We start from the raw sequence: 26,696 nt of genomic DNA on the forward strand, positions 1-26,696 counted from the left end.
GACTAAAGAAAAAGGAGTTGCTGGAAAGTTCTAATAAATTGAAATATTTCAAGGAAAGAATTGGGAAATTAATCACGCAAAATTGATTTTATATATTTTAAATTTATTTTAAAAATAACACTTTCTTGCTAGAACAAAATAATGTCTTGAAACAATTACATATTCAATATGTAGTGATCATTAAAAATTTCAAAATATCATTTCGAAATTAAGAGGGAAGTAAGGACTTTAAGTGATTTTTTCCCGCAAATTATTCGCCGGTTAAAATTTATCTAATTTTTTTAATAGTAAAACTTAAAATTACGGAAACAGATTTGAACTTTTTTTTGAAGTACATTGAAATATCTTCTTATCTAAACATTATACTCGTAGCTGTAACATTACATTTTATCTTTTATTTAAATATATCTTTTACGTTTAGTGCTCATTGTTCTAGAAATATCACAAAAACCAATCTGTGTCTGGTATATCTTGTTTTAGATAATGTTAGCTTGTTCATGTGTATAGGTAGCAGGCTACGCTTAGTGGTTTCAGTTTTCGGTTTAGATTAGGCTACAATGAGTGTGTAGTGGTACAAACTCGTGCATGGGCTTTTTTTGCTATTTCAATGAAATACTTTTCTAATTTTTTGTTTATTTTCTTTCTATTGATTTGTATATTGAAGGTGGTGCGGTGCTTATCTATGGGCTAAGAGGTTATCCATTTTTAAGCTTTTATGTAAGTACTTGGCTGCTTTCTCGTTTGTGTTATATTTACAACATTTCCCTATGTTACTATTTATATTGCGTAGTTTTAGGTTTATGCAGGTAGTTTTGATTTAATTTCCCAAATTTTTGTGGGTAGTGCGTCAGTTTAAAAACTTCCTGAAGAGTTTAGCCTACTATTCCGGAAGCTGTGAAAATGATTCTCCACCCAAGTCCAAGTTATCCAGTTTGTTTTGTAAGTTGTACGCTTTGATAGCCTTTTATCAGATTGGTACAAACGTGCTCCTCACAAAAATGATTAGTTTCAATATTTCTTTATTTCCTTCTTAAATACTAAAATTCAATATTTCTAATAATTAAATTTTTCATGTTTTAGCATATTGCGCTTTCCCACTGTTTTCATATTATATTATGTATTTCTAGAATGGTTTTAGTAGTGAAGGAAGGAGTGGTCATAAAAACGTTCATATGTAATATGGGCATGTGTATGAGATGGTTAATGTGTGTAGGTATCGCCGTAAGAACAAAGAAGTTATTTTATTTTACCTAACCATTAAGACTAACAACAATATTGCTTAGAGTCATTAGGTGCAAAGAGTTCCACTTGAATGAGATTGCAAAAATTTGAAATTTTTCTTTTGTTGTATCTCTAATGCTTAGTAATGAATATAATTGCAAAAACTTATCCTATGAATCATTGAAAACCTAATCTAATTAAGTTGTGGACACGAGAAACACAAAAGTTAGCAATGAATGAAATTCCACATCGAAAATTGACTGAAAACTACTCAGAAAGATACTTAAGTTGTCTATTTACAATTCTCTTTTAATTAATCGAATGTATAATTTCTTTTCCACCATTTTTTGAAAATAGCGCTAAATGGGCGAAAGAAAATATGATTTTCCGTTTTCATACGTTTTCTCGTCCTTATACGGATTAGAATATTTATTTATAATAAACTTTTATTTAAAACTATCTTAAAAAATCAGTCTCAATTCAGGCCATACTACTATCGCTTTCTTTTTCTGCAGTTTGTTTGGGGACGAGCGATATTTTGCTGCTCATTCATACTATAATAGTTTATAGCTAATTGTAACGGAATAATATTACTTTATGCTGCATCTGCTTTTTACTTCTCATAACTTCATTTAGCTACATTTATAAGAGCGCGCTCCCAGGATTTTGGGTTGACAACAAAACACAGAAAGTATCTTCAATTTTGAGCATGTGAACCCGCTGAAATAATGCTCAACCATAAATAAGGAAACAACTTTTGTGCATGCACGTAGCATTGTAAAGTTCTATTGAAAATAACATTTGACGATTTAACCCCACTTAAGAATTGGGTGTCTAAAAAATAAATAACTTTACGAAACCGGATTTTGAAGGTGGTTGCATTTCGCCTTTATGAAGGAGAATTATAGTGTCATTATCTGAAGTTTGTCCCTTTTGAGCTTTAATTTCCTTTCACAATCATCAACGTCAAAAGCTGGAATAGTTTAGAAAATTTCGGGTCGTCTTATTTACCTCATATACGAATAGAATTTAATATTCTATCATCCTCCGTATAACGAATATTTACACCATTTTTTTTTAAATTAGCGTAAAATCAATTCAAATAAATCTGTGCATCCGAAACAGCGCAGCGCCTTTCTGCAGAACATCGAGATATTTTATCACAAGAAACGTCGGAATTTTGAGCTGCGTTATGTAATTATCATCATCACATCTTCGAGGAACTGACGTCCTACAATGGGCAACCTTTGTTATCGATACATCGATGAACGTCATAAATCCGAAACTTATGGCAGTTTCATCCCCCTGTCATCCTCTGTGGTTATTAGTGATAGTCGACTATGCGCATTTTCTCATGAATCCAAATCTTTCTCATGGAACGTGCGCTCCGTGTACAGAGATGGAGCTGCCAAGCAGCTAGCCGATACCCTGTCCCAATATAGGGCTGATGTAACAGCGTTCCAGGAGATGCGTTGGACAGGGACCGGTTTCCTGGAGAAGAGTCGCTATACCATATATTATAGCGGCCATTCACTAAACCATATGCTCGGAGTAGGTTTCTTAGTCAGCCAAAAAATGAAACCGGCTGTTATCGGCATCGTATTCAGGCGATACGTTGACTCCCTTAGCTTACATCAAAATATAAATGATAACGGTCTGTGGATTATTCAATTAGCAGTGTCACACGAAATGGTTGTTGGAAGTACCTGGTTCGCGCGGAAAGCGGTCCACAAACAAACGTAGGCCTCTCCATACGGGACCACTTTCAACCAAATTCACCACACGTTTATCGAACGCTGCCACCTCTCAGCAGTCAGAACTTTATAGGGGAGCCAATATAGACTCGAATCACAATATCGTTGGCATGGTACTCCGGGCTCGAATAACAACACCACCCAAAATCCCCTCTGACAATCAGGTGAGAGTTAACACTGAAGCCATCTACAACACAGCTCTCCGCGACACCTATAAGAGGGAATTGGATGCCGCAATAACTGAAGTCAACAGAGATCCTGGAGATGAAGCATCAACAAATGATCTTCACAACCACCTGAAGAACGTTATCATTGATACGGCCACAAATATACTTGGCCCCAGCCGCAAAAAGAGTCGGAACAGCTGGTTTGACGATGAATGTAAGCTAGCAACGGAACGGAAGGAAGCCCCATACCGTGTATTCTGATAGAACGCGGGCAGGGAGCTATCACAAAATCCGGCGAGCGCAGTAGCGACTTGCCAGATGGAAAAAGGAAGCCTGGGAGAACCAACAGGTCTGTGAACCCGAAAAGTATAGGGAGCAACCGTACCAGACATGCAAGTTTTACCAATAAGTCAGCAGGATGAAGCCTTACACAACTCGACCCTCATCCTGCCGAGATCTAATTTCCGACAAAATAGGCATATTGAAGCAATGGGTTGAGTACTTTGATGAACTACTGAACAACCAGAACATCGGCGAGTAGGAGGTCCCACCAACTGAAGACGGCGAATAAATGTTGCCACCACCAATTATAGAAGAAATAGTCCGTGCAATTCCTCGGCTTAAAAATCATAGGGCACCAGGAGCCAATAGAATTACAGCCGAGTTAGTTAAATATGGAGGCGACCAACTACACCAAGTAGTTCATCAACGTATGGTCAAGGTGTGGGACAGCGAATCAATGCCTGACGACTGGCAACGAGATATTATCTGTCCTATACATAAAAAGGGAGATATCACGCGATATCACGCAGTCCAGCAATTATTGAGATATCACGTTGCTGAGTACCATCTATAAGATATCTTCCTGGGTCGGATAGCTCATACGCTCAGAACATCATTGGCCCATACCAATGAGACTTCACTCCAAGCAAATCAGTAACAGATCAGATTTCTTTGTGCGGCAAGCGATGGAAAAATTATTGGAATATCACATCAATTGCACCATCTTTTCACCGACTTTAAGGCTGCCTATGATAGCATAGCCAGGGCAAAATTGTACAAGACCATGAGAGAATTCTGACAAAATTGATAAGACTGAAGACACCTTGGAGCAGACACCGAGTGAAAAGCATACCGAGGTCCCCGAAGAAGCCTCGATAGCCATAGAGACGGAAAGAACTGGATCAACCAGGGAAGTAGACCTGCTGCCCAGTGAAGGGCAGAAGCCGGACAACCGAGAACTCGGATTTCTAGGGCTCAGGGTGGACAACGATGCGCAGGAAAGCGCCATGTCGGAGGAAGGGGGCGATACTCCAACAGTGAAGGAGAGCTCCAAACAATAATGGAGCCAATGGCCAACACTATGATAGCCCAGATAAACCTCCACCATGAGAAAGCTGCATCTGAGGTAATTGCAAGAGCAAATTTCAAGGAGAACATAGGAATAGTGCTGGCTCAGGGGCCCTGGGTGTACCGTGGCAGATTCGCGGTCTGCAAGGAGGGAGCATGTAGGTAATTTGGGACTCGTCTTGTGAAAAAACAAGAGCTTACATAATTCTTAAACGTAATTTCAAAATATATATGTCTTTCATAGTTTCTGGCCGGGGACCCTGTGGCTATCCAAGTCTCCTTGGAAGGAAAGAGGAGCACTCGAGAAGCAATCGTGGCATCGGGATACTTCTCAGGAGACGAAATCCGGGCTCCACAGGAACAACTCGCTAAACTGGTGAAATACTGTGAGAAGAGAGTGTTACCATTTCTCCTCGGCTGCGATGCCAACGGCCATCGCGAAGTGTGGGAAAGCAATCGAAGAGGTGAGTACCTTATTGAATTTATCCTTAGCAATAAGTTAAACATATATAACTCATATAACAGTCCAATATTTGTAACCAGCAGGACAGGAGGTACTAGACATAACTCTAGGAAATACTTTAATCAACGGGGTGGTCAGGAATTGGAGGGTGTTTAAGTAGCCCTCTATGTGTGATCACAGAATAATGAGATTCGACATTGACGGTAACTCCGAAATAAAAAGAATAATAAGGAATCCCAGGAGAACGGATTGGGAACTCTATGCAACGTACTTGAGCAACAGCATGGCCAAGGGGGCGGTGACATCAGAAGCGAACTGGAACTAGAAACAGTCGTCATTGACGCATATAAGGCCAACTGTCCGGGTAAGATAGTTAAGTCATCGAGGGATGTACAATGGTGGAACAGGAACCTAGCCAGAATGAGAGGTACGAGTGCTCTTCAATAGGGCAAAACAAACCGGGGACTGACAGAGGTACAAAAATGCATTGCCTGCGCATAGCAACGCGATCAGGGAAACAAAACGGAACAGCTTCAGGGAATTCTGTGAAGGGATCGAACAGATCACAGAAGCAACCAGGATTTAAAAGGCTGTAGTCAAAGACGGGGCAGTAACCTCTGTCTGTTTGAAGAAAAAAGATGAGACATTTACCGAGAATGGGGACAACAGGGTACACCTGCTTCTCAGAACTCATTTCCCGGGGCCTACCCCACGGCGGCAGGCGACTACATTCTGCCTGACACCCGAACAGTGAATAAAAGGGAAGAAAGGGGAACTGCAAGCAATTGAGAAGCAAGGCTAAGGTGGGCAGTGGACACTTTTAAACCACTGAAATCGCCCGGAGTAGATGGCATTTTCCCAGCACTAATCCAGAGAGGCCTAGGAATCATCTTAGAGTACCTTCTGCGGGTGGTAAGGGGGAGCATAGCACTGAGATATATACCAACGGCATGGGGAAGGGCAAAAGTGGTCTTTATTTCGACAGCGAGTAAAAGAGATCCTTTTCACCCTAAATCTTTCAGACCAATTTCTTTAGCATCGTTCGCATTCAAAACAGTGGAGAAGGCTATAGGTAACTATATCAGAACGTTCTAGCGCGTTAACGCGCTAAACGACTAGGACGGTCAACTGAAGCTGCTCTGTATCAGCTGACGGATATACGGGATGCCATAAAAACAAAAGAGATAGCACTGTGTGCGTTTTTGGATATCGAAGGAGCATTGAACAACACATCGCACACAGAGATACAAGATGCTGTGAGCCACAAGGGAGTGAGAAACACCCTGGCTTTTTGGGCAAAATGCTAGAAAGCAGGTAAATAAAAGTACCGACAGGTACAAATTCTATTGTCATGAATACTACTCAAGGTTGTCCACAGGGCGGGGTACTTTCGTCGCTTATGTGGAGTATGTAGTGGATGAACTCCTGGACGTGCTAACAAATACAGATCCAGGGTTACGCGGACGACATTGTTTTAATCTGTAGGGGCAAATATGAAGATACCCTATATGATAGAATCCGAACTGGACTAAGGGTCACTGGTGTCTTTTGCAGGGAGGTGGGACTGCGGATCAATCCAGCCAAAACCACCATAGTACCATTCACTAGGAGACGTAAGCTTGATCACCTGAGAGCCATAAGGTTACATGAAATGGAGGTGAAATGAAAAACAGAGAATTACGCTAGGCCAAAAATTATTCTGAAAGACACATGTCGGAAAGCCACGAGGGTTCTCCATAGCGGGAAAAAAAGGGATTGCAGCTTACTTTGGATATATACTGCAATAGTGGGGCCAATGATTACCTATGGAGAGGTAATCTGGGCAGAAAGAACCGAACTCAGCACACAAGCCAGAGAATTACACAAACTCCAAAGACTGGCATGCGTGTGTATGAACCTGTCCACTCAAAGCAGAGGGAGCGGGTTCCGGTGTCTTTGGTCCAAGGAAAATGTACTTCGAGCCAATGGGTAAGTACACTAGCATATTCCAGGCGGAAATATACGCCATAGGTAGATGTGCCTCCTTTAATCTCCAAAGGAACTACAGGGGGCAGAACATTGCTATTCTCACCGATAGCTAAGCAGTGATTAAGATACTTAGGTCAAACCAGGTGAACTCTAAACTGGTATGGGAAGAGACTGAATACGCTCGGCTCGTCCAACAAGGTCTGGTTACTCTGAGTTCCAGACCATGCTGGGTTGGAAGGCAATGAGGCAGTGAACGAAGTAGCCAAGAAGGGAGCAGGGACGCCCTTATATAAGTCAAAACCCTTCTGTGGAGTCGGAAATGGTTTCATGGCTATGACATTAAAAAATGAAAAGGAACGGTTGAGGGAACTATGCTGGGCGGCCTACCAGGAATGGAGCAGTCCATGGTACTTTTGGGGGATACGCACCCATGAGTACAAAGGATTGCTTAAACCTCACCAAAAAGGAACCTTCGAATCATAGAGGGAATTCGCACTGGTCACTGTCGGCTAAACTATCACCCATGGAAGCTAGTAGGTCGAGGCATCTGGGAGAACACTTAATACCAGAAGCAAAGTTGAAAGATCTGCAAATAGGGAGTATACTAAAGTTCCCGACGGTTATAGGCTTGCTTGAGATACTATGATTAATAAGTACACTATAACCAGCAAAAGTAGTTATTTAAGACTTCCCCTTAACAGAATAATAGTAAATGTATGTAAGTATTAAAGAGTTCATCTTGATAAAACAGGGAAAAAATTAGGCAAAGCTTTCGAAAGGTTAAGGTAAGGAAGCGCACTTCGTTTAACTCTATAAAGTCCAAAAAAGCACATAGGAAATGGTCATTGATTCTGTGCTTATCTATCAGTATAGCTCTGAGATTAAGGATCTGGGCTCGACAACAAACTTCCGGTTTCGTAGAATATTGAGACCTATAAGGGTTTGAGACTGGCTATTGCGGTACAACGATGAGTTGCATATATGTACAATATATTCGATTATCCATCAATACCCAGTTCACGAAGTTGCAATGGAAAGGTAAATGTTCGATACTTGTCTAATAAAACGAACGATGAAAGGTCAAACGTAAAACGTAATGGAAACGTCCAATAGGCAAACCTAGAAGACGAAAGACACAGTTCACACGGGCAAAAGATCAATTCCCAAGTTTGAAATTTGAGGTCGTGGTCACAACTTCGAAATGGTTGGATGCTGTTGGCTGTAACACCATCATACAGTGGATTTTAATATAGGGTTCAAGTGATTATGGTATCATGTAATATTGGGAGAGTAGGGAATAATGTATTTGCTGTTATGTGTAAATTGAATTATATATTTCAGTTTTGCAAATTTGAAAAAAAAAAATATAGGAATGCTCCCATTCATCTCTCCTCGTAACAAAACCATGGTTCATATCTGAATAGATCCATTACTCTGGTTTTCAGGAAGAAGTTCTCATCGCGTTATTATGATAATTCAAAAATTGAGTAGCTAAAATATCTTAATAGAGTCTGGCAAATTATTCCATTTCTGGATATATAGTATGTATCATAAATTTAATCCCACTAAATGAACACCTGTCGTTGTTAGCATTGTCCCTTTTCAGTATAATAAATCAAATTTGAGAAATCACTCATCAATCGTCGAGAGTTTTACTATTTACACTTACGCACTCACACATATTTCCTTCGAAACACTAATTTTCAAATTAATTTCAAGCTTATCGAATCTATATTTACAAGAGATCGTTCGTAGCAATAATTGTTCCATGAATTTTTCATTTTCTCTTCTTTAGAATATATCCACATAAATCGCAAGGACAAGAAAAACCGATTGTCTCAGCTCTTAATTAATTTTTGTTTTTTTTTTATCTAATTTTCAGAAAATTTAAATGAACATTCGCGAACTACATAGCACAATATTCCTCATGTATCTCTCCGTCGTCGAAAATTTTAATAATTACTTAATACATACAATTAAATTTTCCATTCAAACTGTGAATTGCATCATGTTAGGGTTTTGGAGGAACACAAAACCCTATTTGCTTTATATGCAGATTTTGAACACATTCGCATTTCTCGTTTCCGTTTAGTTGACTTTTAATTCAATTAATTTCTAGCCAGGGGTTGTGAGAGGGGAAAGGGGTTTATGAAATTAATAGTTTGGTTCTGGCCCAGTAAAACTGCAAGGACTTAACTTATCACATTGTAGCTGCTTTCTAGCACTTTGCGTTTATTTAGAATTCCATCCTTTGAATTGTTGCACGCTTAAATCTTATATTGCTCTTGTCATCCATAAGAAAAGTAAAGGGTGGAGTTTTGGACAGCGAGTCCCAGTAAGGTTTTGAACGTGTCTTATTGCCAGCTCAATAGAAATTGAATCTCCGTAACTTCGTACGTTCGCTTATTCGTTTAAAACTGCCTTTTCTTTGCTTCAGAAATAGACATTGTGCAAATTTATATGATAGTGTGGGTATGCATTTAATTACAGATTAGTGAGTTGTGAGTGTTTTTAGTTTAGTGAGTGAGTGAATATCGTTTACTTTGGCCCCTCTATTGTGTTATTTTTTTATTGTTTATATCAATATTTCGATAACGTTTTACCTTTACACAATAATTAACATCAATACTTCGACCAATGACAGATTAGTTAGTTTTTAAAAGCAAATCCTTTGAATATTCGATACTTATCTTCGAGTTACATAGTTTTAAGGCCAAAAAAGTTTCACAGATGAAATGTTATGCGTCCTAGGCAGATAGAATGATTTCGATGGTTATGTATGAGATCTGTAGAGCATGGATGAAATTAATCCGCTTTTTTACAGTTGAAGTGTCACTAAATTATATAAACCTAATCCAAAGAACCATCACAACTTCTACCTGTCACAAGACACTTTAAATAATATTTACTATTTTCCAAGTAAAAACTAATAGTTCTACGCTTGTTTTCAGCAGCAAGTGGTTTTCTCAGTATCCAAACAGGCATTTTTTAAAGAATTTTCGTAAGTAATATACATACATACGTAGTTTATCCTTTGGACATCTCTAGTCACTATTTATATCGCCATGGATAATGTTTCTTTCTCGTGATCTCCAACCCCTATCACTCGTTGTATAGATACTAGTTGGCAAGCGTTTTTGTCTACAAATGGAAATTCTCGGTTTCGAACTAGTTGATTGAAGTAATGGCGAAGTGACCCGTGGTGAATCTAAATCATCGTTTCCATCTTCTGGACAGCTATCGGACGGTGACAATCTTTCACGGCGTTTAATTGACTTCTCTAATCTACGTAAAAATCTGGAAGAAAATAGTGGGTAAAAATTATATTATATATTATGTAAGAATTCTGAGGAAAATTTCAATTGATTTCTAAGAACAAGCCGGGAGACCGGAAGGTATTTCGAAGCCCAGGCACCATATAGTGGCAGCTTCCTGATTTTTTTTAGATTTTTCGGTTGGGTAGTTTCTGAGAATGGCCCCTTAAAGAAACGATCAGTTTCAAACCCCCGCGCTCCCCATCTTTCTAACAAATGTCAAAACGGAGACCGGCTTCGAAAAGTACTAATCGAGACCTTTAAATTCATACCCCAAATGACTATATTTGATGGAAAAAAATGTACACCCCTGTTTTGCATGTATGAGGACCCACCTTAAATTTGACGTAAAAGGATGCAATTCACTGTATGCGTGAGCATTCATAGATCCCACCTTTCTACCAAATTTGGGGTCAATCGCTATAACCATCTCAGAGCAAAATGCATTTGACCGACAGACAGGCAGACAGACAGACGGAAGGAAGGTCTGCCTCAATCGTAGGCCTAACTTTTGCTAGCCCTGCACTGGCACGTGATATGTCCTGGTGGGTCAGCAAGGACTACATACATAGCGATCACCAGACAATCTTCTCTGGGTTATGAGTGGAGTCACCGAGCAGAAGACCATCATACCCGAAACCGAGTAAGATATCAGACTGGTCCGCGAAAACTCTGGATGAGCAGACCTTCATGGAGGTGTGGTTAGACCAACCTAATAAAGCAGGCGCCTCTACGGAAAGAGCTTCCAATGTGGCCCAATGCATCAAAGCATGTGACGCGTCCATGCCTAGGAGGTGTTCATTCCCCAGTAGAAGACCAAACTACTGGTGGAATACTGAACTGGCCAGCCTTCGATCAGCCTCTCACCGACCCTGAAGAGCGGCTCAGAGAGCGGTAGGCAGAATCGACCAACGGCAAAAAGAGCGCGCCTCTAAGGAAGCCCGCGAAACCTTCAAGCTCGCCACCCAACGGAGCAAGAAGGAAAGCTTTAAGGAGCTCTGTTCTGAAGCGGACGTAAATCCGTGGGGGAGCGGGGGGGAATCGTGAAGGGGCGATCCAGAGGGCGATCTCCGCAGATCACGTGCCCTTCACTCTTGTTAAAAATTATCCAGGGGTTATTCCCGCAGGAAGAGGAGGGCATAGAGAGGTTCCAGCGACCTCTGAACGACACGGCAATACCGCCAGTCACCAGTGACGAGCTACTGGAGATCTGCGCTAGAATAGCAGATAACAAAGTTCCGGATTTGGATGGCGTTCCAAATAGGGCCCTTAAGCTTGTCGTCAAATCCAGACTCTGCACTTTTCGCGAAGTTTCCTTTTAAAATATTTACATAACGTGCCCTAGTCATTTTTAAATTAATTTCGCTACCTACTCCTGCGGCAGAGAAGCATCCCCATACCATTAGGGTACTGCCATTGTGTTTAACTGTAGCTGTAATATTTTTGGTTTTTAGTCTCTGGGAAGGCTCACACCAAATTCTATTACTTTTTTTGAATATTTCAATTCAAATTTTGACTCATCTGACCAAATTATTCTATGCCAAAACGAACGGTATGTCAATATACTTTTTTGCAAATGACAGTCGTTTCCTAATGTTAGCTGCATGCAACAGAGGCTTGGAAAAATAACTGTTCATTTCTGCTTCAACTAGTCCTCTTCACACAGTACAGGACAAAATGTTCAAATTACTGGCTTTTTTTATTTCTCTTGCAGAGTTTTTAGCTTCTATAAAAATTTTCCGATCATCCACTGCAGTAACCTTCCGCTTTCGGGCACACAATTTCTTAAACTTTCGGTCGTTCTGGGTAATTTATATCTTTCCACTATTTTTCTTGCTCCAGAAATTGAAATTTTATACTTTGCTGCCAATTCTTTATATCCTTGGCCACCAGCACGACCATTTACTGACAAATTTCTCGCTTACTTCGACAACGGCTTCATTGCAAAAATATACAAGCCCAAACATCCCGGATGCAATTATATGGAGCTTAAGCTCACATCTAATAAATGTGATATCACCTTTATATCACAATACTCTTTTTAAAATTTATAGGAACAATGTGCTGTTAACAAATGCACTTTCCACTTTATTTTGTCTGAATGCGAATGTGGAACTTTGAGTTTGTTTCGGTTTTAGCCTACTAAGAAGTTCACAATTGGCAATTTTATATTCCAATTTTGTTTTAGGGGAATCCCCAATTTATCAAAGGTTATCATTCATAAAAACCGTATGGATTTTGGAATGGATATGTTTGCACTTTAATTAATTAATTACATACTATAGTTTATAGCCAGCAAAGGAGCACAGTAGTCTTTTAGGACGCAATGCCTTGATGCCAGAAATCAAACCAAATATGGAGGACGAGACGGGTAATTTTTTACGCTGCAGGGCTTCGGAAATCCAGTACCAGTGGTTTTTGGGAGTGGGCAAACGAGCTCCCGGCCGTCGATATCCAGCGACCGCTGTGCCTCAGTAGTGGGAAACTTGGCTACTTTGGCGTCTAATGCAACAATAGATCTTAGTGGAGTGGCAATGAGATCTACACCGGATCCTTTTCTGAAAAGCTCAAGACTTGGGAGGTCACCACAGAAGGCAACTTTACCCCTAGGCAGTCGAGATTCGTCAAGAGACTCGGAAAGAAATTGGAGAGTCCCCGGACTGAAATAACTATCGATACTGCAAAAGGCGACCGTGGAAAGCAGTAAACTGCAACCGCGTTTGTTTCGTTGGGGGAATGCATAAATGAACTGTGTGAGTTCATTAAAGAGAGGCGAAATATCCACCAAAATATTTGTGCTTTGATACAAGGTATTAAGTCGCCTTGTATTAAGGCGATGGAGGAGAAAAACGCCCAGGTGTCATGTGGCAAAGTCACATGGGAGAGGCAGGCCTCCTTGACATAAAATAGGTGAGAACGTGGGCAAATAGAGTAGGGATGGAACAAGTGTATCCCTTGGTGTCCAACTAGCGGCCAAGAAGAAAAAAAAATCATTGCCAAAGAAAGCTGAGCCGACGAAAGTTCCGGGTAGTTCTCCAATTACGGATTCAACTCTGACAAAAGAGGAACCGCCCACAGCTCGTAAACCCGAAAAATGGACAGAGGAGAAAGAGAAGACTCGTCCGGAAGTAATCATTATTTCCAAGAAAGGAGGTATGTCCTACGCCGATATCCTTCGGAAAATCGATGCCGATCCGGAACTGATAGATCTGAGTGGTAGTGTGAGGCGTATCAGGCATACGCAAAAGGGGGATCCGTTGCTGGAACTAAACAAATCTAGCGAGAAGACAGTGGCCAGGTGGAGAAGGCGCTAAGTGAGCAAACTGACGTGAAAGCTGGAAAGCAACAAATAGTGATCGAGTGCAAAGACCTAGACGAGGTCACATCACTAGAGGACATCTGTGCTGGGCTAAGGGAGCAGTTCAACTTTAGCGAAATAGAAGAAGGGTTATGGAAGTACACAGACCGCTATTATTAGTTTGCCGGTGAAATCAGGGATTAAACTGATTACCGCGGGTAAAGTAAGAATTGTTGTCGTGGGTTGGGTCGTGCGCCGACTTAGGGAGCAAATATCTCTCAAGAGATGCTTCAGATGCTACGATTTCGGGTACGATAGGTCGAGAAGATGCAGGAAGTGTGGAGAAGAGGGCCACCCTGTAAAAGACTGAACTGCAGATCTACGATGCAGGTGGTGCAGGTGCCCGGCATATAGGAGGGAACAGAATCGTAAGGGTAAATGAGGTTGATACAAATCAACCTCAACCATTGCGAGGCAGTTCAAGACTTGCTCTCGCAAACCATTCGAGAGTCGAATGTGCACGTGACGATAAATTGTGAGCCGTACCGAAATTAGGTTAGTGCTACATGGATGAAAGACTCATCGGGAAACGCGGCACATGTGGGCGGCAAGCCATTCAAGAAACAATGGTATTCCCGGGAGCCGGCTTTATACGGGCGAAAGTCAACGGCGTCCATATCTACAGTTGCTATCCTCCTATCCTCCTAGTACAACATTAGCGCAATATGAAGAGATGCTAGATGGCTTGGGGTTGAGTGCTAGAGACCACAGGCGAAAGAATACCGCGATCTTGGAAGTAGCCCTAAGAAGGCTGCTCGCGAAAGTAAGCGGAATTGCTACAAGCAGTTGTGCCTTGAAGCGAATACGAACCCGTGGCTCGCTGCTTACAACGTTGTAATGAATAAGATTCGTGGACAAAAACCACCCCAAGTGATGTGCCCGTGACTCTTGTTCAAAATAATCGCAATCCTTTTTCCACAACAAAAAGAAAGTGGACTTCATCCAGTGGTTAACCAGGACGTCTTCACAATCCCCGGGGTGACCGAAGAGGAACTACGGGAGATCTGTAGACGAATTGGATTAGACGAAGAAATCCCTGAAGTTGGCTGCTGAAATCAGAGTGTTTCCCGCTCAGTGGAAGAAGCAGAGGTTGGTTCTGCTGCGGAAAGCAAAAACCACATGGCGAACCCTCTTCATATTGCCCTATCAGTCTTTTAGACACTATGGGGAGATGGTGGAGAGAGTGATAAACAACAGGCTGCTTCCATTCGTCGAGCTAGCGGGTGGTCTATCGGAGCGCCAGTATGGGTTTCGTAGAGCGCGGTCCACGGTAGATGCCATTACAACGGTTGTGGACCTGGCACGGGAGGCATTGGCGCTGGTAAGTGCTGTGCGGTGGTAACGCCGGCCGTTAGGAATGCCTTTAACTTAGTCAATTGGGATTGGATTAAGGACACCCTGGCTAAACTGGGTGTCTCTGATTGTTTCGCTCGGATAATCGAGAGTTACCTTTCGAAGAGACTCTTTGGTATGAGGCGGACGATAATCCGAAGGAATATGCTGTGACAGTAGGTGTTCCCCAAGGCCCCGTACTGAGGTCCCTGCTGTGGAACATAATGTATGATGGAGTGTTCGTCCTTCGCGTGCTAAAGGAGTCATCATTGATTCGTTTTGCAGACGACCTGGCAGTGGCAGTACTTGCGAAACACCACCAGGACGTGGAACTGCATGCAAGTGAAACCATTCATACAATCAAAGCATGGCTCTCAATGGTGAAATTGTACCTGGCGGAAGATAAGACGGTGGTGGGTTTTATTACCAATCGGAGGAAAAACAACATTATCAAAATCTGCGTTGGTAATCACGAAGTCGTTTCAAAATCGATCATTAGATACCTGGGGGTAACGATCGATGCCAACTTGACCTTCAAGGGGTATCTGGACTATGCTCACGAAAAGGCAGCAAGGGCTATGTTCATCTCTAGCAAGGATGATGCCAAATATTGGAGGCCGAAATCTAGTCGCTGGCTGCTTATTGCAGTGGTGGTGAAATACATCCTGCTACACGCGGCACCAGCGAACCAGACAAAGGAAAGTTCGGCATACCGATCAATGGTGCTGAGGGTGTGCCCTGCATATAGAACGGTATCAGATGAGGCAGTGTGTGTCATCGCGGGAATGATTCTCTTGAATCTTCTGGCGAATGAGGCACGCTCTCTCTACCGGAGAAGGGGGGTGAATTCGGTTGAAGTGACTGCGGGCTTCCTAAAAGCTACTAGGATGGAGCTGTACAGGAGATGGCAGCAACAACGAGATGACACTGATCCCGTGTATTGAGAGATGGGTCGAGTGCAAACATCGCGATTTAAATTATCAGCTAAAGCAGTTCCTTACCGGATACGGTGGATAGAGGAAGTACTTGCATCCCTTCGGATTGGATGAGTCTCCAGATTGTCCCGAATGCGCTGCTATACTCGAGCACCCTTAGCATATTATGTTCCATTGTCCGAGATTCGTGAATGAAAGAGGGAGGTTAAACAATGCCCTCAATGCTGTTATCGGACCCCCTAATTTCGTGGAGGAAATTCAACAAACGGAATGGTAACTGCGATACAGGAAAAGCTAAAGGAACTGGAACGAGCTCGGAAAGCGCGACGGACGCGTGACTTAGTTGTGCTGGTGTAAACCAGAGCTCTCCTCACGAAGTAATACTTGACGGTGGTCCCGCGAGGATATGGTCGGAGAAGTGGGGATGGTTCTAGTGGGTAAAAATCTCACACACTGCTGCAACCTGGTGCAGCAACGTCTTTTTAAGATTTCCACCTCCACCCATAAAAAAAAAGTTATTTAGGAGAATCAAATTTTCTGGATGTATGCAAAGTTTCAAGTCGATCGGTTGAATAGCTTTCACGCTATTATGTACGCTAATTTTGAAAATGTTGTTTTGAAATAAACGTATTTAAAGTTCTTACTGACCATGGGGGACGGAAACGTCTTCTTTTAGCGGAACCACAGCGGATATATAAACGGATGAAACATCTAAACGCAACTTTAATTTTTTACAGTGTACAACTGTTTATATTGGGAAAATATTTTCAATGTAACGCGCTCTAGCTTGGTACCTTGAAAATAGCTTTTTTTGGAGATGGGTTTATAAGTTTCCTTGCACTTCAATAATGAACTTTGATATCGGGTTGGAAAAATGTTCAAGATATTAATGAATATATGGTGAAAATTTCACATTTATATCTTTATTCGCTTCTTCGAAAAAAGGCCCAAAAATAGCGAGAAAAGGGACCTTCACATGGGATGACAATTTAAAGCAGATTTTGTAAGATTGATTATTTTCATTCGCTTAAAATTCACATAGGGAAGTCGGTTTTGAAAACTCGAACTTCAACATTTCATATTGCAAGATTTCGAACATCAAAATAAATAAATCGGAGAATTCTAGAACCATAATTGGGGGGAAACGTATTTATGATGTCTATATTGGAATAAAAAACAAATAAACTTAAATGATTTTAACCCTTACCTTATTTGATTCCCTATTGCTCGCAAACGACTAATTTTCCTAGGTCTAATTATATCTTCAGTATGAATGTTCGGCAGTATTTGACTGGAAACATCCTGAAAATAAGCGCAATATGGAATGAAAAATTTGTTTTAGTATAAGGATCACATATGATTATCAACATGTTTTTCCATTTCATATATTTCATATATCATATGGTACAAGTTACTAAAATATTAGCTTCAATAAAATTCTACAAACATATAGCGTTGGTACGTACAAATGAATATACATAAAATTATATCACTAGATTCCTGACAGAAATTCACCTTGACTGAAAATGTAGACTAGTACTATAGTAACTGAATGTTCTTACGGCTTCAATAAAGTCGCAAAAATAGCATTGTAAGAAGGCTGTGAATGGATAAGGGAGTTTCTTAAGAATTTGAAGACGTAAGCGGAACGTTTTAGTCCTTCGTAACGACCGCCACTTTTGTACTATATATTATACTATTACCTGTCTCATGTTCACTAATTTATGGAGTATAGGACACAGTCTTTTCCCACTTATGCGTACCAAAAGCACTCAAAAAGCTTGATTGACAGAGAGCAGACTGGACGACTGGGGAAACTAATATTTATTATCAGAGCGATATACTCGTATGACGGTGTAAAATGCCACGTGCTGCATCCAAGTAAAGTTTCGGAGGTATTTGAAATCCGACAAGGCTGCATTCTGCCACCAATATTTTTTCTTCTTGTCATCGGATTTTTGAGGATTTTACTTTACGGCAAGGAAGATGGAGCAGCAACCCTGTCAGACCAAAACCAAGTTTGCCTACAAGTGGCCGAGGAGACTTTGCCCGTGCTGGCAACGACAAGAACTATGACTTGCTGGTCGTGATGCAGTGGACCATATAAGTGATCAGACCCAAGCCTGCACGGAGGCTCCTCTGCAATGGGTTCGGACACGAAACCTTATTAGGGACATACTGGCGATAGAAGATCAATTGAAAACTCTGAATCGCACACTTTTAGAGTGCTTTGAAGAGGCTTGTCCTATTTCCCGAGGCCAAACACGTTCCACCATGGAACCGAGAACTGCAGAGACTCAGAAAATCAACCAGACGACTTCTAAATCGTGCTTGCAAAAGCAATAAAGGCTCGAAAAATGTTCGAAACGACACTCTTTTGGAGCATACTGTGAGGAACTGGAAGGTGAAAGGGAGACTCTCAGGTTGTGCAGAGTCCTTAATAAGGATGAGTCGGCCAAGTTGGACTCTCTTAGAAAACCGGATGATACTTTCACGAACTCCAGAGTTGAATCTATACAGACTCTCTTGGAAGTACACCACCCGGGAGACCAGGTTTCAGAAGTGGGAAGAAGAGAAATGGCGGTTTTCGCAAACCCTTCAGCACGAAGGTGTTGCAAGGGGAATTGGAACACTGCGAGAGCATTTACCCAGCGATGCTAAAGGAGGGTATAGAGCACTTAGAGCAACTTCTAAGAAATATTTTTCCAGGATGCCTTGCTCTGGGCTACGTGCCTTCCTCTTGGCAGAAGGTGAAGGTAGTCCTCATACAAAAGTTTGGGAAAGATGGCTATTCTAATCCAAATCAGCCTAACATTGTTTTTGCTGAAATGTCTGGAGAGACTGGTTGAGCGTCACATTCGCGAGAAGGTGCTAAAGTCGCACCCCCTAAATGAAAATCAACATGCTTACCAATGTGGAAACTTCTGTGAGTCTGCTCTTCATTCTTTGGTTTCAAAGATATAGGATGCAACTCTGAATGGTGAGTACGCGATGGGGGTGTTGAAGGGGCTTTTGAATGTGTGCCCTTCCAAAAGCTCTGTGATGCCGCAAGAGAGCATGGTGTTGACGAAACTCTAATAAAATGGATCTACGCTAAGCTAACGCAGAGATTGTTGTTTGCTGAAGTGGGTATTTATTGATACTTAACAACGGAAGCGAAAGGCTGCCTTCAAGGAGGTGTGTTTTCGCTACTTCTGTGGATTATGCTGATCAATTCACTACTATGCGAACTGCAAAATCTGCCAACACACGTTCAAGCTTATGCGGATGACGTGACTGTACTGACTGTTGGTCGAGTTCTGGTGTGTAGAAACACACAACGGGCCGTTGATTTGATTGACAGTTGGTATCTCAGGCATGGACTTTCTGTAAATCCAAATAAAACCACAATGGTATTATTTACAAAAAAGAGGAAACTGAAGGGAACAACCCTTCAACTCTCCGAAGAAGTGAAATATCTGGGACTTATTCTAGAAAAGAAGCTTCTTTGGAACAAACATGTAGAGGTAAAGATGAAACGAGCTCTCACTGCTTATGGGCTGTGTAGGCGGACTTTTGCCTCAACATGGGGGCTTAGGCCTCAGGTACTAATGTGGATATATGTTGCTACCATTAGGCCGATGTTCGCTTATGCATCCGCAGTGTGGTGGGTTAGGGTGAAACAGAAGAGTTTTCGCTGTAAACTAGCCACACTGCAAAGAACTGTGTGTCTGGGTATCACCGGTGCCATGAGCACCACATCCGGCGCAGCTCTGAATGCATTACTCAAATTGCAGCCCTTGGATTTGTTTATTCAGAGCACTGCAATGAGAGCGGCTCATAGACTAATTCGATTAAATCTATGGGAAAACAATGGACGTGGGGGGAGCGAAGCATTGGAAGAGTCGTTGGAGAACTGAATCTAGTTTTCGCAATGGCTTCCGATTCTCAGATCCCCATACATCTCTTTGGCAGAAGATATGATGTTATCTTGAAACGAAGAGAAAACTGGGGCGAACCAGAAGAATGCGTGTCTGGATATACTGACGTCTTCTGCACCGATGGCTAAAAAACAGAAAATGGTTCTGGAGCAGGAGTCTACCTCTCGAATAAAAACGAGAAGTGGGCTTTTCCTTTTGGACAATACACAACGGTCTTTGAGGCGATCTTAAATGCTGCAACCTGGTTGATTGACGAACGGTTGAAGGGCAGGCGCATCGCAATCTGTAGCGATAGTCAAGCTGTATTGAAGGCGTTGAGTAGTACTTTGATCACTTCAAAAAACGTTCAGGAACCGATTGAATTCTGCTTTTAGATTCAATACGGTGGATTTACTCTGGGTACCTGGTCAGAGTGGTGTGGAGGGAAATGAAATCTCGGATGTCTTAGCAAAAGAGGCTTCAACTTTCTACATGTCCGGACCAGAACTAGCAATTGGGATGTTGGTAGCATTGGCTACTGCTGCTATCGAAAACTGGGAACAGGCTTCCCAAAATGACAGGTGGCGAAGCTTTAATGCTAGACAGACGAAACTCTTCCTGTCAGAACCAAACAAACATACTGCAAAGTTTATCCTGTCGAAAAGCAGGAAGACTTGCAGACGTATTATGGGCATTATGACTGGCCATAATTCATTAGCTGGGCATTTGTTCAGAATCGGAATTATCCAAGATGATACGTGCCCATCCTGTAATGAGAAGCCCTCTGAATTTATATGCCTCAGGAGATTTCCTGGTTTATGTACTTTCAGCTTGGTTGTAGCGGTTGGTCTCCTAGTGGAAGTTTCATGGGGGTTGTTGGTTACGTCCAGGCGGACAAACTTGAAATTTCGTTTACAACTCGGGGGCCGTACTCAAAAGTTTCATCGAAATTTAGGTAAGTCTTGTATCCACCAATATGAATGTTGAGCCATGGACTCATTGAGAAGACCGTGGGATTAAGTCAACTCGACAGGCACTCACATTATACCACCTTGGTCGTAACTGTGCTGCTACGTATGAGTACCACATGGAAAGTGATAGCCATTATGACTCGAAAACTTCAAATCTTTGTTAATATCTCCACTTGCCACCAACGAATGTGGGGGTGACCTTTTAAGGAAGGGTGATAACTCTGGGTACGCCACGTAACGAAATATAAAATTCTTTGGCAAATCTGGGTGTGGGTGATAGGTGTGCATTATGAAATACTTGAACTTCTTTACGAAGTTTCATTCTGGATTTTGAATCGAGATGGAATGAATTTATATTAGATAGAGTAGCTAGAACCAGGCCTAATGAGTGTGGGTGAAAAGGGGGAGATTCTCTCCGGCCCAGGTGTTTATTCGCAGGCTTGAAATGGAAATTTTATGACAACAGGGATAATAGCAGGCAAGCATAATTTTTATTTCGGCTCTGGTATTTTCGTATAATTTTCACCCTGGGCCCAGATTGTTTCTCTACCGCCGTAGCCATAGCTATTCCAAGTAATGCGTATAATGACTGGTATAAAAGCTTATTAGTCCTAGCTTAATATAGGCAGGCTCTACTACGACTCACGCACTCACATCAAATGATTATTTGTCCCAGAAAAGATTTTCAGCTAAACTCAAATATGCTTGAATCCAATCTTAACTCCTAAATCTAAGGGCGATATTCATGTAGTTTCAAACGAAATTTCTTTTTTATTAATTTCATATTACTTAACATTAACAAGCTAACGAAAAATTGGAGACATTCATTTTGATAATCTTGTTGAATAAGTAATTATTTTATCTATTTTCGTGTAAAGGACTGCTACCACCACTGATTCTATTTCTAGGAAGACTGAGTTAAGCAATACTCGTATGTAATCTAACAAAATGGTATCTAGAAAAGTAAATTAGGCGATATGTGATGAAAAATTCAATGACAATATAAGGACGAAACTGAAATTAAATGGATACCTATTTTAGATAAATGTCGTCAATCTAACTATTGTTTCTATGTGTGTTTGCCTATTGACTAAAAGCCATTTAAACTTTTACATCCATAATTCACGCGGAATGTGATTGATTGAGGTGTGTACTCTATTCACAAGTATGAACTGATGTTCATATTAACACATATCTAGGACCTTTCTAAATTACCAGCGTTATATACACAACATAGTCGAGAGTACATTTCTATGCAATCTTGATATATTATCACCTTGTGAGTTTTTTTGTGCATTACAAGTAGTGTCTCATCACAGCTAGACAAATATTTCAGTTTCGTACAGAAGTATTTGCTGTTCAAGAAAAGTAAGTGGTTAAAATGTAAATCAAAACTAGGTGATTTACGATTTTTATGTTTACATATGTATATGAAAGTAAGATTATATCTGTATGTCTTCCTGTAAGGTGAATCCGTGTTAGTGCCTGTCTGTCCGTCAGTCTGTCTGTCTGTTACACAAATTTCCTCAGGGCCGGTTACATCTATGATATGAAATTTGGTGGAAAGGTGGGGTGAATTCCATTACATGCAGTCAGTAACATTGTTCTACGCTGAGTTTAAGGGTGTGGGCATTTTATTTTTGACATTGTTTGCAAAGGAGAGGAGTGCGGGAAGGATCCGTTCGCAGAAACAACCCAGCCTAGCAGTCTGAAAAAGATGATTCGTGCGCATGTCATGTGGGGCTGAAAATACTCGCTGTTATTTTATTTTGAAAATTTACGGCAAACCACCTCGCCCCCTAAGTTTATTCTAAGTCCGTAGTTGCAGGTAGATAGACTTTAATAGGAGCCATCATGTTGCAAAATTGAGTGAAAATCCTATTATTATAATAAAGCTATTATGGTGGTCAAAAGATAGTATAGGTTCCAGGGCGAAACGCGGATTGGTACCCACGGTGGAGCATAAAACCTGGGAAACGCCTGCTAAATCAACACCAACAGCTCTACTATCAAACTCTATCTTCGCCTCCACGTGGTGACCGATGGGAGCTCTTCCTCAACGAAAAGCTGCAGAAGGAGACAAATTGTACAAACTGCTCCTCCAGATTCGGGGTTGGGTAGGGTTGACAACCCTACACGGAAAACAACTTGTTACGAAGCCACAACAGGAGCCTCGGACTGGAGTGATAACACAATGACAACGGAATAACGATTTGCACATTTCCTCATGGAAAGTATCCTCATTGTACAGAAATGGAGCTGCCAAGTAGCTAGCCGATACCCTGTCCCACTATAGGGTTGTTATCACGAACTTCGTTGAGCGGAAAAGCGACTTCACAGACGGAAAAAGGAAGCCTGGGAGAACCAAAAAGTCTGTGAACTCGAAAAGTACAGGGAGCAACCGGTGCGGTTGCATGGCATGGAAGTTTTACTAACAAGATGAAGCCTTACACACCTCGATGCTCATTCTGCCAAGACAAAGAGGGAAATCTGATTTCCGACAGAGTGGGCATATTGGAGCGATGGGTTGAGTACTTTGATGAACTACTGAACAAACAGAACTTCAGCGGGTTGGTCCCGCCAACTGAAGACGACGGACAAATACTGCCACCACCAAGCACAGAAGAAACAGATCGTACAATTCATCGGCTTAAAAATCATAAATCGCCAGGAGTCGATGGAAATACAGCCGAATTGGTTAAATGCGGAGGCGACCAATTACACCAAATGGTTCATCAACTTGTACTCAAGGTGTGGGGCAGCGAATCAATACCTGACGACTGGCAACGAGGCATTATCTGTCTCGTACATAAAAAGGGAGATATCACACAGTGCATCAATTATAGAGGTATCAAGTCGCTGAGTACCATCTATAAGATATTCTCCGCTATCTTGCTAGGCCGGATAGCCCCATACGCCCACAACATCATTGGCCCATACCAAAGAGGTTTCACTCCAGGCAAATCAGCAACAGGTCAGATTTTCTCTCTGCGCCTAGCGATGGAAAAAAGTCTTGGAATGTGGACATCAGTTGCACCATCTTTTCATCGACTTTAAGGCCCCCTATGATAGCATAGCCAGGGTAAAATTGTACACGGCCATGAGAGAATTCAGTATCCCGCCGAAATTGATAAGACTGACTAGGCTCACCCTGACAAATGTGCGAGGCCAGATAAAAGCAGCAGGATTACTCCCAAGGCCATTCGACATCAACAACGGTCTACGACAAGGGGATGCCCTATCATGCGTTCTCTTTAACCGGACCCTGGAGAAAGTGATCCGTGATGCTGAGGTAAATGCGAGGGGTACGATCCTCTTTAAGTCCACCCAACTACTGACCTATGTTGATGATATCGACATCATGCGAAGAATGATCCGAGACGTACAAACGGCTTTCATCCAAATCGAACAGACGGTGCGAAATCTTACGCTGCACATCAATGAAGTTATGACAAAATATATGGTGGCAACGTCAGCACCAAAAACCAACCAACCTACATCAAACCGACTGGTCAAACAGGAAGAATAAAGATAGGAGACTACAAATTTGAGACCATTGAAAATTTCTCCTATCTAGGGTTGAAAACCACAACCGATAACAGCTATGATGGTGAAATCGGCGAACGGTTGTTGGCAGCCAACGGAGCCTATTTCAGCTTACAAAAATTATTCCGCTCGAAACGTCTCACCATAGGGTAAAAGCTTTTACTATACAAGACAATGATCTAGCCAGTCCTCATTTATTTCTCGGAGACTTGGGTTCTTAGCAAGAACAATTGTGAACTCTTGGCCGCGTTCGAGAGAAGAATCCTCCGACGAATTTTTGGCTACCTACATGAGGATGAACGATTCCGTAGCCAACATAACGACGAAATTTATGAGTGATACCACGATCGTCTACTACAACGGAATTTGATATTGCGCTGGTCAGGGAAGCGGAAGAAGCTTGAGAACGCATTAATTTCAGAAGTGTATACAGCATCTCGAAAGTGCATGCATGAAAATCCTGGGAATCTGAGACCTTTTTAATAGCTATTATCAGAGTGACATATGAGGGTATAAAATGTCACGTGCTGCACCGAGGTAAAATCTCGGAAGATTTTGAGATTCAAGGCGGAGTCCGTCAGGGTTACATCCTGTCACCGATATTATTTCTTTTTGTTATCGGTGACATTCTTCATCAAGCACCTGAATTTGGAAAGAGAAGAAATTAGAGCTGGACTGAAGGTTAACACCAACAAAACCAAGGTTCTCAGTCTGACGGGTTATCTCACTTTCCCAATCAGCATTAATGGCCAGAGCACTGAAAGCATCGATCAGTTTACATATCTAAGCAGCGTGTTTTCCGCCGATAGTGGCACCAAATTGGATGTTGAACGACGCATTAATAATGCTAGATCCGTTTTCGCTACCTTGTGTAAAATCTGGAAATGCAGTTATATCAACACCAAGATTAAAGGTGGGGCTGTTTTGTATTCTAGTATTCTTCTGTGTTGTTCTCTGGGAAGAGCACATGGAAAGTGATTGCTACTGTCACTCGAAGTCAGCTTTCACTGATGTATCAGCGAAGTAAGCTAGCCTGATATTATTTCGAACAAAGAACTTGGGCAGCGCACAGGCCTGTGACCCGTGGGCGGTGCGCTCGGAAGATGGAAGTGGCGAGCATTAAGAAGGGGTGCCAATTGCATTGCTGACTACGCCATGGAATGGAACCCAGTCTGGTAAGATGGCCGACGAGTAAGTTGCCCAAGCGCACTTGGTGCACGACAGTAGAAGAGAGTGTAGGTAACTCGGGAACTGATGGGGGGAGTTGAAGGTCTTTTCAGCGAACCATGAACAATGGTCAATCATATTTTCCCTCACATTTTTTGGGGCCAGATGAAGGGTATCGTATCTGTGGATGCCTCCTGGTATTCATCTGAAATTCAAACTAAGATCACTCTGGAAACAGGTAAAGATCAAGAAGCCCAAATGTCCAGACTGCAACTCCGAAACGAAAAGTACGACCAACCCTTGTTAACTGTACACAATATTTTTAAATATTTGTGCCTGGCCAAGTGATCAAGGTTTTGGGAAATGAGAGTCTCAAACTCTACGCCCTTATTGGTTGTCAAACGTGTCCTATAGAAAATATTGGTATTCTTTTTGGGAATGATATTCTGGAACCGAACGACCTCTGGTCCTGCACTTTCCGAGGTTTTTACTGAGCCAACTATGAAACATTACCAAACCGACGGCTTAAGTGACGACATTTTTATAGAATAAGTATACATGCCGACCAAGTTTGGTTTTCCCACAAGGGATTGTATCTACCTATTTTGACGTAGATGGCCAACTTATACTGGATTATTTTTTTGTTAGTGACCCAAACGTTAAGGTATGTTGAAAACAGGCCGTGGATTATGTCAACTTATTAGTTTTAGTGGAAGTATCACAGCATTCCGTGTAGCAAATGGTTCTTGTGTTACTCGAGGGACATGTATTTATCAGGATCTAGTTTACCTCTGCGAACCAGAAATCTAAATAATGTAGTGCGTCGTCGATAAATCCCAACCGCTGTAATTTATCCTTTTGGGGTAATTATCATTAACTCATACAAACCAAATGGCGTGATTACCGCGGTTCACAGAATATTTTCGGGATAGATTGGTATCTGCTGATAGTTCTCGTTAAGTTGGTTATGCAGAGAATGACACAGTTCTGAAAAACGTTGGGGATCCTTGCTTGGTACTGTGGCAGATTCCTTATGTATGGTTTTTGACTCGAATAATTTTTCCGATGGGACCTGCGTGGGCGTTCGGTCGGAATGTGGTTGTAGGCTTCCTCTGGGCTGCCACTGATATTTTGAGAACAGTGATGTCCGCGAACTACTTTAACAGGCACCGAAGCTTGCCTTGCTTTCACATAAATAGGGGCATTGAGGCCGCGAAAAAAAAGCTTGGTGTAAACTCAAATTGGACTCAC

The 26,696-nt window shown here is 41.7% G+C and overlaps 1 protein-coding gene across 6 annotated transcripts in view; it reads right to left on the reverse strand.

The window, feature by feature from the left end:
• Positions 1 to 7,203: 7,203 nt before the first annotated feature.
• The window catches only part of LOC119656894, a 269,184-nt gene continuing 249,691 nt past the window's right edge, over positions 7,204 to 26,696 (reverse strand). For 5 of the 6 annotated variants that reach the window (XM_038063568.1, XM_038063571.1, XM_038063569.1 and 2 more), the window contains 2 exons: positions 17,070 to 17,164; positions 7,204 to 10,220 (listed from right to left, as the gene is read on the reverse strand). In XM_038063568.1, the coding sequence (XP_037919496.1) occupies positions 9,968 to 10,220; positions 17,070 to 17,164 (348 nt within the window). In that variant the 3' untranslated portion in view covers positions 7,204 to 9,967. Of the gene's footprint in view, positions 10,221 to 17,069; positions 17,165 to 22,008; positions 22,088 to 26,696 lie in introns of those variants that run through there. The other variant, XM_038063572.1, reaches the window with a different exon arrangement.

This window comes from Hermetia illucens, chromosome 5 (assembly GCF_905115235.1).
Source record: "Hermetia illucens chromosome 5, iHerIll2.2.curated.20191125, whole genome shotgun sequence".
NCBI lineage: Eukaryota > Metazoa > Arthropoda > Insecta > Diptera > Stratiomyidae > Hermetia > Hermetia illucens.